General features: G+C 42.3%; 1 protein-coding gene across 3 annotated transcripts in view; it reads right to left on the reverse strand.

Annotated features, from left to right (window-relative positions):
• Positions 1 to 1,237: 1,237 nt before the first annotated feature.
• Positions 1,238 to 16,026, reverse strand: part of CUNH5orf22 (chromosome unknown C5orf22 homolog) — a 16,614-nt gene continuing 1,825 nt past the window's right edge. For all 3 annotated transcript variants that reach the window (XM_050139066.1, XM_050139068.1, XM_050139067.1), the window contains 7 exons: positions 13,485 to 13,634; positions 9,335 to 9,761; positions 7,619 to 7,681; positions 7,139 to 7,260; positions 5,829 to 5,895; positions 3,245 to 3,384; positions 1,238 to 2,205 (listed from right to left, as the gene is read on the reverse strand). In XM_050139066.1, coding sequence (XP_049995023.1) covers positions 2,073 to 2,205; positions 3,245 to 3,384; positions 5,829 to 5,895; positions 7,139 to 7,260; positions 7,619 to 7,681; positions 9,335 to 9,761; positions 13,485 to 13,634 — 1,102 coding nt within the window. In that variant the 3' untranslated portion in view covers positions 1,238 to 2,072. The remainder of the gene's footprint in view (positions 2,206 to 3,244; positions 3,385 to 5,828; positions 5,896 to 7,138; positions 7,261 to 7,618; positions 7,682 to 9,334; positions 9,762 to 13,484; positions 13,635 to 16,026) is intronic.

Raw genomic sequence — 16,026 nt, forward strand, 5'->3', positions numbered from 1 at the left:
CTGGAGTACTAGCTGCAGCCAAGTAACTGATTTTGGTCCCACAACTCTACGGGCGCACGTGCAGATCTGAGGGCTGAGAAATGGGAGCAGCTACTATGTTCAGGTGAACGATGGGCGCTTTCTGTTTTCTTCACACGTCATCTCACCTCTTCTTTAAAGGAAAAGAGACTAACTAGAGAACAAAAGTGAAGCCAAATGCAGGAAGAAGGTAAGAAGGTAAACTGAGGAAATAACTCCCACGGTCAGCGAGCACTGTAAACACTGTTGTCTGCAGAGGCAGGGCAGGGGGGAGATGCTACATTCCTTAAAGCACATCTCCCCCTCCCCACAAGTTTAATCCAGTCAGAAGAGCCTACTAATCTTCTGGGTCACAAGGGCAAACTTGGCTTATTAAATACATAAAGCATGATCTCCAAATGCATACAGCAGAAAAATATTCTCTATGCAGTGATAGGTCTTTCTAGGAAAAACTTGTACAAGTCTCCCCAACACAATTTCCTTCCTTTCCTTATTTGGGGAGAGAGTACTCTGGAAAAGGTCCCCACTGCTCTCCTGGCTGTCTCAAGCAATAAACTGTTCTTCACTTGTCTTGCTCTGTGCTCACCTATGGGAGGCCCCACTGAGCTCAGACACATGAGGAGGTTGGTGGAAGGCAGCTATGGCCTTGGATATTTCTGTCAGGTCACAAAGATGCAGTTTTCCTACATTTTCTTTAAGAAAGTTGGTTTATCAGAAAAATTTGTTCATCTCGATTTTTAAGATTAATTTTAAGTGTTTGTATGTGGTTAGTACATAAGTGTCTGGTGCTGTGAAGCAACAGGAGTGTCGGCCTCTAGCTCTGGGGTTATAAGACGTTGTGTGTCATATGGGTGCTGGGAACTAAACTCCAGTTCTCCACAAGAGCAAAAAGTGCTTAGTAACTTTCTAGCCCCTTGACCCTGACTGCCAATAAAGTGACACTTGGTGATTAAATGCCAGCTGAGGCCCACAATGACAACCTGAAGGAAAACTCCCCAGGAGTCTTTCCAATTATCAAAAAGTACAAGCAGCCAGGCAGTGGTGGTGCATTCTTTTAATCCCAGCATTCAGGAGGCAGAGGCAGGTAGTTCTCCAAATTCGAGGCTAGCCTGGTCTACAGAGCGAGTTCCAGGACAGCCAAGGCTACACAGAGAAACCCTGTCTCAAATAACCAAAACCAAACAACCAAACAACAACAAAACACCAAAAAACCTACAAGTAACAACAGAAAGGGAAAATTTGTTTACTCAACCAGACCTCTGGCATAAAAACAATGCTGGAGAACATTAGCAAAAGCGAGGGCACAATTCCAACGTCCTTAGACAGGCTGCCTTAGCACAGTATCTTCATGGACCGGTAAGGATCTTTTGAGACTGTAACTTCCTGTAAGGCCAGGGTGCCTGAGCATTGACTGCATGCCCGAGACGCATCTGTTCTCTATCCCTGAGACTGTCCAAAGCCCATCATTGTTGCTCCCGTGTCCCCCAGGAGGGCAGGGCATTTTGCCTTTAGCAGTGTCGGGCAGAGGAGAGTGCTAAATAAGCACCAGCTGAATGAATAAATAAATAACTCTCATCTAATCCAAAGCTCTGTTTGGGGAAGAGAAAAAAATCTCTCACGAAATCAAAGACAACGTGGAAAGCAAGAAAGATAGCCAAGAGTCCCCATCAACTGGGGTTTACAGATTCGATGTAAAAACAATAAAACCAAACCAACAAACATCTCCTACCTCTACCCCAATTGCCGTATTCAACAACTGATGTTTGCTTGAGATTCAAAATATCGGACTGATTTCAACCGAAAGTTAACATAAAAAGTGTACTCTGGCTGGGTGGTGGTGGCACATGCCTTTAATCCCAGCACTGGGAGGCAGAGATGGGCAGATCTCTGTGAGTTTGAGGCCAGCGTGGTCTACAGAGCTAGTTCCAGGACAGTCAAGGCTACTCAGACACCCTGTCTCAAAAAGCCAAAAAACGAAAGTGTCCTCTGGAAGACTCACAAACAAAAGCCCTGCTGCTGTACCAATTGCACAGGAGCCTAGTGCTCTGTGAGCTTCAACATGGAGGAGACTCCTCTGAATATACCAGGTGAGTGTCCAGGGTCCCGTAGAGTGAGCTCAGCACACCGAGGACCTTTTCCTGAATGCTGTCAACCTGTTCAGGAGGACAGTAATCATCCAGACTTGACCTGCAGCCGAGAGAGAAAGGGGAAGGACCTGTGAGTATGACAGAGTCGTTCTGTGTGCAGGGACAGCCGTGTGTGCTGCGGACACTGAGGCGACACACGGGTTCCCGAGACCTGGAGGATATTTACCTACCTTAGGTGCTTTACAAGAATAGTTCTTTATCATTATTTTCAAAAAGCTATTCTGTAGGACAGGTACAATGACCAACTTTCTGTACTTTTGCTTTGAGACAGGATGTTGCTAGGCAGACCTGGATAGCCTCGAACTGGTTATGTAGACCAGGGTGGTCTCAAGCTTCCCAATACCATCCTGACTTTGCCTCTCAAGTGTGTAAGACAAGCATGTGCTACCGTGGCTGAACTCCGGCCCTTGTACTAAGTGGCACGCACTTTACCCATAGAGCCATCGCTCCAGATCATGACCTACCCGCTCTTTAATGCTCACAAGCCCCGAATAGGGGACACAGTGTTGTTTCAGGGTAAGGGAACGTTTTTTCCTTAAAATTTTATTTTTGTGTGTTTGTGTTGTGTGAGTGTGCACCCATGTATGTACGCATCACAGGGTGCTGAATACGGCATCAGATACCCTAGAATTGGAGCTGTGGTTGTGAGCTACCTGATTTTGGGTGCTGGGACAGAACTCAGGTTCTCTGTAAGAACAGTAAATGCTCTTAACTGCTTAGCCATCTCTTCTGTGAGCGTGTGTACATACTCACAGAATATAGCCTGAGCAGAGCTCTGCTCTTCTCACCTTTACTAGTAAGATGCTGAGAATAGGAGACCTACTCTCCATCTTCAAAGCTGGCAGTATGGCCCCTTCCAAACATTAGCCCCTTCTCTGAGTATGCTATTTCAGACTTCTTTTACTAGTTTTGTGACAACACTGGTTCCACTCAGGTAATTTAGGATAAATCATTTCAAAACCCTTGCATTCATCACATTGCAAAGTCCCCTCTGCTGTGCAGGGGCAACACATCCATGGGTTCCAGAGGGTAGGACACGGCCATCTGTGATGGACTGTTATTCAGCCTGTCACACATACCTTGCAATTGTCACAAGAGTAGGCTTTGGAAGATTTTTCAGTAGATAATACACAGACTGAATAAGGCACTCGATTTCTTCTTCTGTGCTGATGTGATGAGGGAGTTCTGAATAATCACAGGTTAGCCCAGCCTGGTGAACCTGAAAGAAATGAAAACGGCACATGAGCTGGGTACACAGCTCACTGTAGAGTGTAGCCTAGCAAACACAAGTACTGGCTTCAAGCCCAGTGCTGGAAACAAAGACTCTAAATGACACTTTAATGATTTGGGGAGGTTCTTGAGAGAGTGGGCAGTGAGGAGACAGGCAGATCCTTAAAGCTCATTGGCCAGTGAGCCAAGCTGAACTAAGGAGCTTCACATTCAGAGAGACCTTATCTCAAAAATAAAAGTTGACGGTGACAGCGTGATGGCTCATCAGTAAAAATGCTCGCTGCAAAAAGCTGTACCTCAGTTCAATCTCAAGAACCCACACAAGAGCAGGAGAGAACTAATTCTATAGTCTGACCACTACACGTGCACTGTGATGAGAAAGAGAGAGAGCACACGCAGGAAGAATCAAGGAATGCTTCAGGCACACTTATCTGAACACACATTTGGTATATCAGCACTTTCAAGCCCCAAGTTTCCTGCACCCATCATTCTTTTTCTATGTGTACAGGTGTTTTGCTTGCATGTAGGTATGTGTACCACACATATGCAGTGCCTACAGGGGCCACAGGAGGGCATCAGATCCTCTGAACTGCAGTTACAGATGATTCTCAGTGGTCATGTGGGTGCTAGCAACTGAACCCGAGTCCTCTGAAAGAGCAGCCTGTGCTGTTAACTGCTGAGTCATCTCTCCAGCTCTGATGTGTTATTTTTAACAAACGCCATTTTCAGAAAAGAGCACTCTTTGGCTTAGCAAGCATTAACCATGATACTCTTTTGTTGCTATTCACCTATCTATTTAATAAGTGACGATTAAGCTAGTAAACGCCATCTCGAATAAAGAGGTATGGCAGCATTCCACAACAAAAGAAAATATTAAAACTCCTCTGACTGATGACACAGAGCAGCAGACTCAGAGGTAAGGGGATGGAGTCTCAGCTGTGGCATTTTAACAATCTGAGAAATGCACCTGATCGTGTTGCTATTAGGCCCAGAGTAACTTTGAAGGAAGCATGTAGCCCAGGCTAGGCTGGAACTTGCTATTAGAGCCGCCACTGCCAGAGTGTGGAAACAATAGAGAAGCCCTTCCTGGCTTCACTTCAATTTTTAAAGTTTCTAGTTTTCTCAAATATCGGGTCAAAAAGAAAATATGTGTTTTAAGGTCTATAAGATGATATGCAGTCAGAACGTTTTAAGGATTATAAGGGATATGAATTTTTTTGTTTTTGATTTATGTTTATGAGAGTGTGTTTCTCTGTAGCTTTGGAGCCTGTCCTGGCACTAGCTCTTATAGACCAGGCTGGCCTCAAAATCATGGAGATTCACCTGCCTCTGCCTCCTGAGTGCTGGGATTAAGGGCATGCATCACCACCTACCATGCATTAGAATGTTTTAAGGTCTGTAAGGACATGGAGTCAGAACACTATGAGGACTGTAAGTCACATGACTTAGAAAGCTTCAAGCACTACGTCTTTGTCTCCCCACTCAGGTCACTATTGACAAGTGGCAAAGAACTAACATTTAAAATGCACCAGACACAGTTGTCTTCTTTCTCTTTTGGTTTTATGACTGAGTGAGTTTTCAGAGAAAGGAAAAGAGCTTCAGTAAGAACAGATACCAGGCGTGCTAGCACACCCCTTCATCCCCAGCACTTTTCACAAGACGTTTGAGGCCAGCCTGGTCTACATAGCAAATTCTGGGTCAGCCAGGATCACACAGTGAAACCTTGTCTGACAACAGAAAAAAAAAATCAACAAAGTGATGAAATTAAAAACTACAGACTAAAGTATGGATAGTGAGGTGAGACTGGACTATTGACAAGCACAGTAAAAGCTCAAAAACCCCAGAGAAGTAGTAACAGCTGGGCATGGTGGTGTGTGCCTGAAATACCAGAACTGTGAGGAGGACGCAGGAGGTTAGGGTTGGGGTTAAGGGCTAGGGGTTAGGGTTAGGTTAGGAGGTTACGGGCCAGGGAGCTGCATGAGATCCTGCTGCAAGCCATAGTTTAAAAAAAAAAAAATGAATAAAAGATTCATAGTACCCTTGCTTCTTAGAGAAAATAAGAATCTTTTTCAAGGTAAAAATCTTTTTGTAAAAAAAAATCTTTTCGTAATTTTATCTATTTTTATTTTATGTGCATTGGTGTTTTGTCATGGAAGTTATGCCCCCTGGAACTGGAGTCACAGACAGCTGTGAGCTGCCACGTGGGTGCTGGGAATTGATCCCAGGTTCTCTGGAACAACAGTCAGTGTTCTTAACTGCTGAGCTATCTCTCCAACCCCCCCTGGAAAACTATTTTTAAATTTTTTTTCTGAAAAGTATGTATTTTATCACTCTTTAATATAAATAAGTAACATGAACAGACTTAGCCACTTTAACAAAAATTCCACCCAGAAAATTACTTGTATCAATTTTACAATGATATAAAATATTTACCATTTCATAGTCTGGTACTTCCATCCGTTTTTTCAAACTCTGTACAAGTGGAACTAGTGATTCCATTCTGGAAGAAAGCCACCCCAGTCATTAAACACCACAATAACCTTGACTAGCCTTAGCAACAAATGGCATACTAGATTTTTTTTTTTTTTTAATCATGATTTGGGGTTAGGAGCTGTGCTGGATAGTTTTATGTCAACTTGACACAAGCTAAAGTCATCTGAGAGGAGTCAACCTCAACAGAGAAAATTGCCTCCCTAAGATCAGGCTGTAGGCAAGCCTGTAGAGAATTTTCTTAATTAATGATCAATGGGAGAGGCCCAGCCCGTTGTGGGTAGTTCCATCCCCTGGCTGGTGGTACTGGGTTCTATAAGAAAGCAGGCTGAGCAAGTCACGAGGACCAAGCCAGTAAGCAGCACTTCTCCGTGGCCTCTGCATCAGCTCCTGCCCTTAGGTTTCTACCCTGCTTGAGTTCCTCACTTCCTTTGGTAAAGAATTGTGATGTGGAAGAATAGGCTGAATAAATCCTGTTCTCCCCAAGTTGCGGTGGCCAAGGTGTTTCATCATAGCAATAGTAACCCTAACCAGGACAGGAGTATGTAACTCAGTGCGCAGGGTGGTGGTGGCGCACGCCTTTAATCCCAGCACTCGGGAGGCAGAAACAGACGGATCTCTGTGAGTTCAAGGCCAGCCTGGTCTACAAGAGCTAGTTCCAGGACAGGATCCAAAGCAGACAGGGTCTCACTATGTAGCCAGGCTGGCCTGGAACTCAAGGAGATCCTCTTGCCTCTACCTCCTGAGTGCAGAGATTCAAGGTATATACCATCTCACCTTGTCATCTTGTTAACAAACTTGTAATTACTACTATTATTACTGTATTTTAGAAAAGTAACTTTTTCCCCAAAGCCCAGGTTAGCTTGTAACTCCATATGCAGCTGACGACCTTCAACTCCTATCTTCCTGTCTCCACCCCCAAATCCTTTGACAGAGAGCTTGTCAATCAACACTGGACGACGACGTCTTTAGTTAGTTTTGAGACAGAATCTTTCACTGACTCAGATGCTTATCAATTCAGTTAGGCTTGTTGGCCAGTGAGCTACTGCCTCCCTATTACTATCAAGCCTGGCTTTTTAAATAGATGCTCAGGATCTGAACTCGGGTCCTCATGGCGATGTGGCATGCACTTTCTTGAGTAAGCCATCTCCCTAACCCTTGAGTCTAATTTAAAGAGCAACCCATTCAACAAACTTGGAATGTAGCTCGAAAGGACAATTCAGGATTTGGGGAAAATGTTTAGGAGGCCTTACCCAGGGTTTGAAGCCCATCTCTGTACAGTTTCTTCACCATCACCGTCACACAAATCAGCAAAAATTGCTTCTAAGTCTTCTAATTGGTGAGTTCGAGTGTCAACAATATCTACCAAATCTTCCTTTAAAAACATTGAAAAACTGAGATTACAGTTATTCCTTTAAAAAACAAGTAAAATACTAATTATGAAAATACTAGTTCACTTAGCTAAAAAGATTTTCTATGTACTGAGGCACTTATCAAAAAAACACACATGTATGTGTGAATATCTATATGCACACAGAGAACCCAGAGAGCTGAGAACATTTAAATAAGCGACAAGATATTATTAGAATCAGGCAAGGAGGTTCACATTCACAACCCCAGCACTCAGGGGGCTGAATTGGAGGCCGGCTAGAACTATACAAACTCTTTTAAAATAAACAATCAAAAAACGAAAGTAAGGTAGTAGTTAGTGGTAGATAAAGTATAGGGTTTACCTCAGTAAGGTTACTATCAGGCTTTTTAAACTGGTAAAGTTCCTGTAGAATTTTGTATTCATCCTGTAAGACAAAACAAAACCCCCAAGGTTAGGAGTTTCCAACAATATGCCAGTGATAAATAAGAAAATATCTGAGATAGCATCTCAATGTTTGCCTGGGAGAATCAAGCACACTGTATGCTTTAGATTTCCAAAGCAGATCTAATTTTCCAGATTATAGTATAAAATCTGGACAGAATATAGTATAAAAGTTATCGAATAGGGTAACAGATCATAAAATTGTGTCTAATACTAATCAGAATAGATATATCCCAAGCTCTAACGACTGCAGCTGTTCGTGGGAGACACACGTCTGCAGTGATGATGACAGAAGATGCCCCACGTGTACCACGCAGCTACTTCCCTGGCAACAGAGACCTCTGGTGTACAGAAGGAATGCTGGCACATAGAACCCGAGTTAAGAGAAAGACGCCTAACACAGCTAGGTTTTATAAGTTAAATAAAAGGAGTAGACTCCTTAAAAACCTAACTAGACAGCTCCATTTCTAAGTGGCTGCATCTGGCCCAGGGGTAGATAGGAGCTAAAATGTACTAGGCACAACGCTGCAGCACGTCTTCAGTACTTCGCTGATCTTAGCAATACTATGAGCTGGGGCTCATTTATTATATAAGTACTGATTTTGCAGCACAGGGGGAGGGGTGCACACCCTGAGTAAGCTAGGTAAGTGTGCTACTACTGAGGTACTCTCTTAGTAGACTGTGGTGATTGTTTACAGTGCCAGGAAGGCGAGTATCTTTCCCAGGATGACACAGCTAGTGATGGACACAGATGGAACAAACTGGAATTACTTATTATCATTTTTTTTTCTGCAATAAGGTTCCACATAGCCCAGGCTGGATTTGAACTCATGATCTCTTTTTCTGCAATAAGGTTCCACATAGCCCAGGCTGGATTTGAACTCATGATCTTCTGTATCTATTTTCCAAGTACTGGTCTTACAAGCATGTACCACTATGCTTTGCCTTGTTATCTCTGTTCATACGAAAAATACGGCTAGGCCAGAGAGATGGCTCAGAGGGTGGAGGTGCCTGCCACCAAGCCTGATGATTTTAAAATTGGCTTTGGAGAGTTGTCCTCTGACTTCCACATGTGTGCTGTGGCATGAGCCACTGTCACCCAAAATAAAAAAGTTCATGTAATAAAAAATACGAATATAGCCACTAAATTACAAAGTATAATGTAGGTGGATATCTTTATCTGAGATGGATGCTTTGAAGCAGAAGTTCTACCCGGGGACTTTATGGGTGCATTTCATCATGGTGTGTAGAAAGTTTTGGATTTTGCAGTAGTTTAGATTTTGGAATTTTTTTTCCAGACAGGTTTTCTTTGTAGCTTTGGAACATGTCCTGGAACTCTCTCAGTAGACCAGGCTGGCATTGAACTCACAGAGATCTGCCTGCCTCTGCCTCCTAAGTGCTGGGATTAAAGGCAAGTACCACCATTACCCAGCTGATTTTGGAATTTTTAATTAAGATTGATGATAAGCTTATATATAATTTTAAAAGACTGGAAAAGAACAGAAGAATATGTGGCAGAAAATATGACCTTTAAGCGAAGATAATTATCCAGATGTTTGCAGAAAGCTTGCTACCTGTAATACAGAGAAATGCCATGCAATTGTCAAGGTCTGTGCTTCCAAAAGACCACATTTACCTGAGTGAACATTTCTTTGAAGGGATTTTTGACAGAAAAAAAATCCAAGTCAATATCTAAAACAAACGCATCTCCATCCTTCAGCATTTCCAGAATGTTCCCAGTGCTGGCTGGGCTCTGGTACTGCTGGCCTCCAGAACATGAGCATGATGTCTCTTGGCAAGCATGGTCACTTCTTGGGGTCCCTGCATCCCCTGACAGTCCTTCTGAGCAAGGGTCCTCATTAGCAGAGGAAGTGCTCTCTCTACCGCCCAGTGTCAGCTTGGGCCTCTTTGCAGAAGACACGGAGTCACTGTCATCCTGATTGTTACAGAGTTTGTAAGGTTCTACCATGATCACATCCAACTGCAATGGTTTTTGGTTTTCCAGCTGGTCTTCAGGTACAAAGAGACCATCACTTAGGAAGTAATAATCTGTACTGGTAACCCTGGAGCAAAGGGAAAAGAATATTTCAAGGAATGAGCAAAGAGCAGACATTACTATGACTCTGCAGAAATAAGGCACCCCCGACAAAAACAACTTGTACTTTGTCTTCAGTAGAAACGGCTTTCTCCACGTTCTCAGCGGGCACACCACTGCCCGACGTAAGACTGCATTTTTATAGTCCACCTTGCGGCTAGATTTGGCCACCTTGGAGTTTCTGGTCAGTGACTGTGACAGGAAAACAGGTGTGTGGAACAGTGATCTCCCATCCCGCTGACCAGCCATGAGCACGAAGGTGGGTAGTTATGTCGACTCCAGAGATCATGGAACATGAAGATAGAAGGAGCCAGGTGCGGTGATCCATGTCTGTAATCTCAGAGCTTGTGAAGGCAAGGCAGGCTGGTGCAAGTATGGGACCACACACAAAAGAAAAGAAAAGGAAAGGAAAGGAAAAGAAAGGACAGAAAAATCTAGTTTTTCTGAACTGGAAAGTTGTTACCCAGGTTTGGTGTGTGTGTGGTAAGCAACAATATCAGAAGGAAATTGTTACTCAAATAAGAAAACAAAGGGAAGGAGAGCGGATAAGTTAAGAGCACTTACCGCCCTTTCAGAGGACCAGAATTCATTTCCTAACATCTATAAGAGATGGCTCACAACCTCTTGGAACCCTAGCTCTAAGGTAGCCAACCCCCTTTCTAGCCTCCTTTGGCAAATGCAGACAGACAGACAGATACACACACACTTAAAAAAAAATGTAAGTTTTTTATTTAAGAAAAAATTATAAGAAAAATTTCTCTAAATACAGGTCTTTCTGATATATTTTATAGCTTCATTTAAAGTATATAAACACAATATTTTTAATATGAAAAGCAATTTCATGAGTCCTAGATTTCTGTTTTAAAGTTTTATTGTGCGTGTGCTCTCTCTCTGTATGTATGTATGTACGTATGTATGTATGTATACATTAAGTGAGCAGGTGCCATGGGGTCAACAGGGGCTCACTGGCTCCCATGGAGCTGGAGACACAGGTGTTTGTGAGCTTCTTGACGCGGGTGCTGAGATCCCAACTCCAATGATTTTATAAAGCAATAAGTGCTCTTATCTGTTGAGCCATCTTTCCAGCTCCAACTTTATTTTTGTTTTCCTTTCCTTTTTACAGAGACAGAGTGTGACTAATATGCTCATTGTGGGACCAAACTCCAGGGCTCAAGTGATCTTGCCTCAGCCTTTCAAGAACCTAGGACAATAGGAATATGTAGGTAATATTTCTGACTCTAAAAATATCAGTATATTCTTGGCTTTTTGGCTATATTATGTCTCTGTGAGTACTTAGAAGACTATATTCAATACATGCTTCAGAGGCATATTCTACTAAATAAAAAGAATACATTTATCCCCCACCTGTCCATANCAGGATACCGCGGCCGTTGAACGTTTGTCTATACAGCTTTAAAGTGACTTGTGACACGGTCTCACATAGCCTAGACTGGCCTTAAAGTACCGATTCTCCTGTCTCCATTGAGTGCTGGCATTTTGGCATGGGCTCATAATGTGGTGGGACTGAGTCTGGGGCTTCCAGCACACTAACCACACACTCTACCAACCGAGGATCCACCCCCAGCCCCTATAGCTGTAAATTAAAAAGAAGACAATTTTAAAACAGATCAATGACATAAAAATAGAATGCAAGTTTATTAAAAACTGTAACACCCTAATGAAAACAAACACTGTAACCCTAACCTAAATTTCTAGTCTGTGTGTAGTATGCATGCCAGTATGTGTTTGTGGAAGCTAGCCAATCTGGGGTGGCATCCCTTCAGTCTTTCTGGTCTGGAGCTGGAAGTCATACAGATCTGCCTGGCGCTGCCTCCTCAGGACTGGCATTAGAAGTATGTGGTGCCAGGCCTAGCTTTTCATACAGGCTCTGGGATCAAACGCAGGTCCTCATGCTTATACTGTAAAGCACTTTACCAACTTCTGTTTACAAAGCCTCATATTCTTAATAAGCAAATTTCACTTTGCTTCTATTTCTGCAAATAAATAAACGGAGATTCATGCCTACACGCAATTGAAATTGGCTGTTCACACATTTTCACTTGCTGGACTAACTAAGTCATGAGCTAAGCACAATATTCCCAAAGCTGAAATTATATATTGAGTTTTTGAAAACATCTGTGATGCTCTGTGCCAGAATAGGACCCTGTCTCAGGAAACCAAGACCATGCCTGGTGTGGTGGTACACCCCTTTAATCCCAGCACTGGGAAGGCACTTCTCTGTGAGTTCAAGGCCATCCTGGTCTCCAGAGCGTGTTAGGCTATTCAAGGCAACATAAGTGAGAACCTGTCTCTCATACATGTATCTCCACATCAAGCTGGCACAGTGGCTCACACCTTTAACCCCAGCATCTGGGAGACCAAAGATGGGCTGTTGTGAACAATAACAACAAATATCTGTCAGCCTAAACAAAATGATTTGATTTTACAGGTTCTATTAGGCCCACTCAACATACTAAATTCACTTTTTTATGTAGATCAATATTATGTACAATATTTGTTATATGTTGAGTACTAATCACTTTTTAAAAATTGTATAGTAAACTGGGCAGTGGTGGCATCTCCATGAGTTTGAGGCCAGCCTGGTCTACAAGAGCTAGTTCCAGTAGAGGCTCCAAAGCTACAGAGAAACTATAGCACAGTTTTCATAAATCAAGATGATGCTACTCATATTAATGATAAAAGCATGTAACACCAAAGGTAACATTGTCATCAAAACAGAAAAAGAATTAGGGTCACAATTTTTACTATCACTCAGGGCCTATAAAGTTATGTGTACATTGATTTAAAAGTTCTTCCTCTCGCAAGAGAATTTAGAACTGGACTGCTACCGCTAAGGACAGACATTGTAGCAACACAAGTTGGAGGATATTGGTTCAGAACCACATATAAAACCCTGAGATACATATAGCTCAAATCAGAGGGCATAGTAATTTAACTTAGCCTGAATCCCAAAAACCGTAACAATACATTTAAAACCTAAAATCTGCTTATCCAGACACTGAATTATCAGTGGGCCTCAGATTCACTATGAGGCTGAGGATGACCTTGAACCCCAGACCTTTCTGTCTCTACCTCCAGAGGGCTGGGATTACAGGTGTGTGCCACAACTCCCAGGTAAATTTTATGTTTTCTCCGTGCTGGGAATTGAACTCGGGACTGTAGGCATGTTGGGTAAGTGAGTAGAACACTACCTCCAGTCCTTATTTTGCATTTTGAAACAAGGTCTTGCTCTTAGGTTCAGGCTGATTTCAAATTTGAGCATCCTCCAGCCTCAGCCTCCCAAGGGCTGTGATTATAGATATGTGCCACTCACCTTGTCTGGCTCAAATCTAAAAGTTAAATTCAGCACACTACAGTTGCATCAGAAGAAGCAGGGAACAAAAGACACCATTGATTGTATAAATCTATAAGGTAGTGTAAAGACTTGATGAAGTTAACCAGCAATGGAACCCGAATTCCAGAGAACGTCACAAAACAAAACGAATTAACTAGTAACAAATACAAAGAGTACATGAAGGAGATCAAGAGAATTAAAAATCGGTTTCTGGTGATTCAAAGACTTTTTGGAACAGCTAGGCCTAGATACGGCTCTGCAAGGAGGCATTTAGGAGGTTATTACAAGAATTCAAAGGAACAAGCATTCAGTTCTTACCAAAAATGAAGAAATTACCTGATTGTGGTGGTAGAAATGTCTTTGCCTACTAAGAAGTGGTGTTTGCCCTCTCTGATTTGCTGAGCCCATGTGGGATGAAGCCATATTATATGAGAAAAATGGCCGGCGTAAACTGCGGGCATAATCCAGTTTTCAATACTTAGTTCTCTGGAAAAAAACAGAAACATCAAAATTATTAGCGAATGCTTTTCCCCAAACATTTGAAGACAGTAGGTCTCCAGAGTATGGCCCCTGAGGTTAAAACTGTTTTCACGGAGATGCGATTTCCCTTGCACTGAGCAAACATTTGCACAAGCCTGCGGTGGACTGGGATCCTATGCATCATACAAGGTCAATTAACAGTCCCTCTAGATTTCATAATTAGCAATCGCCCATGTCCAAAAGCTAGTTTTGCTGAAGGATGTTCTTGGTGTTATTAATTCTTGCTCCTAACTAGTAATTCTACAATAGTCTGTGTAGAAATAAGAGGAAAACAGCAGGTCTCCTCCTCTAGACTGTGAAGTACAATGGTTGCTTCAAGGAAAAGCACCTGGGACTGAATTGTGAATCAAATCAATTTTTTTTGAAAGCTCAATTAACTGTGGTTATTTGGACACGAGGCTGGATTGTTGGATTTTACATTCCAGCTGAGCTCTCAGAAGCCTGTGGAGTTTTGGTGGAAGATCAAAGAACAGTCACAACGTCACTTATCTGAGTAAGTAATGAAAACACTATCTCATTTTTCAATCACGTCTATGAGGGTAAGAACTTTCATCATATACTTCAACCAAAACAACACACAGCAACAGACTGAATGAAGAAACAGACAGAGAACCTAGGTGTCGTTTACAGGGGCAAAAATTAGATCTTAAAAACATTTAAATTCCATGTGATAGTTTTAAAATGTATTTTTTTTACAAAAATAACTCATTTATGCAGACATAATGATTTGATATTTTACAATGACATCTGAAAACTTTATTTTTAATTTTAAAGTAAACACACACAATTATAATTCACATTGTTTTCAAGGCTTAATTTTCTAAGAGTTTAAAAGAAAGCAGACACTCAGGTATGGTGGTGTGTATATGCAGTCCTTGCACCACTGAGGGGTGCAAGGGAGGCCTTGGCTATATAACAAGCTGAAATCCCAGCCTCAAAAAAAAAAAAAAAAAAAAAAAAAAAAGCAAAACTGGAAGAATGAGAATACTAAAAAGTTTAAGAACTGTTATTTTATGACTAACGTGTGGCATTCTCTTCCAGTTTCTAAGCTGTGGAACACAGTAAGGGAACGGTGGAACCACTGCATTTCTTTAGGAGTTAGTGCCAATTGGAGTTCTGGAAAAACTACAAGATGCATAGGCGACTGAAAGTATGCTTTTACATATGAGATAATGAGAGGACTTCAGGGAACTCTGTTATAGAAGAGAAGCCATTATTTGAAGACATATATCTCTGAAGGATGGAATATGAATTATGAATTTTACTTCTATTCCTATGACTGTATTTTTCAAGATTTATTTGACTTTTTATCATGTGTGTGCGTGCACATGAGTGCAGGTGCCTGCAGAGGCCAGAAGATGGAGCTGGGTCCTGTAGAGCAGCTACAAAATGGTTGTGAGCCTACCAGTGTAGGTGCTGGTGATGTGGGAGTGTCATATATCAATCTGTTGATTTCATTGGTTAAGTAATAAACACACTGCTTGGCCTCATAGGTTAAAGCATTGGTGGGAGGAGTAAACAGAATAGAATTCTGAAAGGAAGAGGAAGTGAGGTCAGACTCTGCTCTGCTCCCGGAGAGACACCATGATGGATGGAGGCTAGAATCTTCCCAGTAAGCGCACCTTGGGGTGCTTACACACATAATTAGAAATGGGCTAGTCCAGGTGCGAGAATTAGCCTGTAAGGGCTAGAGTTCATGGGCCAAGCAGTTCTTAAATGAATACAGTTTGTGTGTTGTTATTTCGGGCATAAGCTAGCCAAGCGGCTGGGGTGTTGGGGACGCAGCCCCGCCGCTCGTATTTCAACATGCTGGACAGCACACTTGGGTCCTTTGCAAGTCCAAATGCTCTTATGTGCCCAGCCCTCTCTCCAGCCCCGCATCTGTGATTTTACAAAACTGAAAGTCAATAGGATTTGTGACCTGAAAATAAGGTCAAGGAGAAGAAGGAAGGACACAATTGTAGAAAGGACAGGCAAACTGAAGATGTAGCATTGAATGCTTATGAGGCTGTTTCAGAAGTCACATTTTCTTGTACCCCACCACCAGGTTTTAAGAGGGGAAAGAGAGGAAGGAGACCATACTCAGATGATTTCACAAGTCTCCTCTAACATTCCAAACTCTAAATTAGAGGCCATCAAATGCTGGCTTGGCTGTCTCTTATAATTTGTTTCTTTCCGTAAAGTTTTATTGGAATGACCTCTTGCTGTTTGTTTCCACAACATTCATGACTGGTTTTCATGTTACGAAGGCAGGGACAAGTAGTTGTATGGATACAATGACAGGAAACTGAAATTAACATACACACACACACACACACACACACACACACACACACAC

This window comes from Alexandromys fortis, unplaced genomic scaffold, assembly GCF_014885135.2.
Source record: "Alexandromys fortis isolate MF-2015 unplaced genomic scaffold, M_Fortis_MF-2015_v1.1 scaffold_37, whole genome shotgun sequence".
Classification (NCBI taxonomy): domain Eukaryota; kingdom Metazoa; phylum Chordata; class Mammalia; order Rodentia; family Cricetidae; genus Alexandromys; species Alexandromys fortis.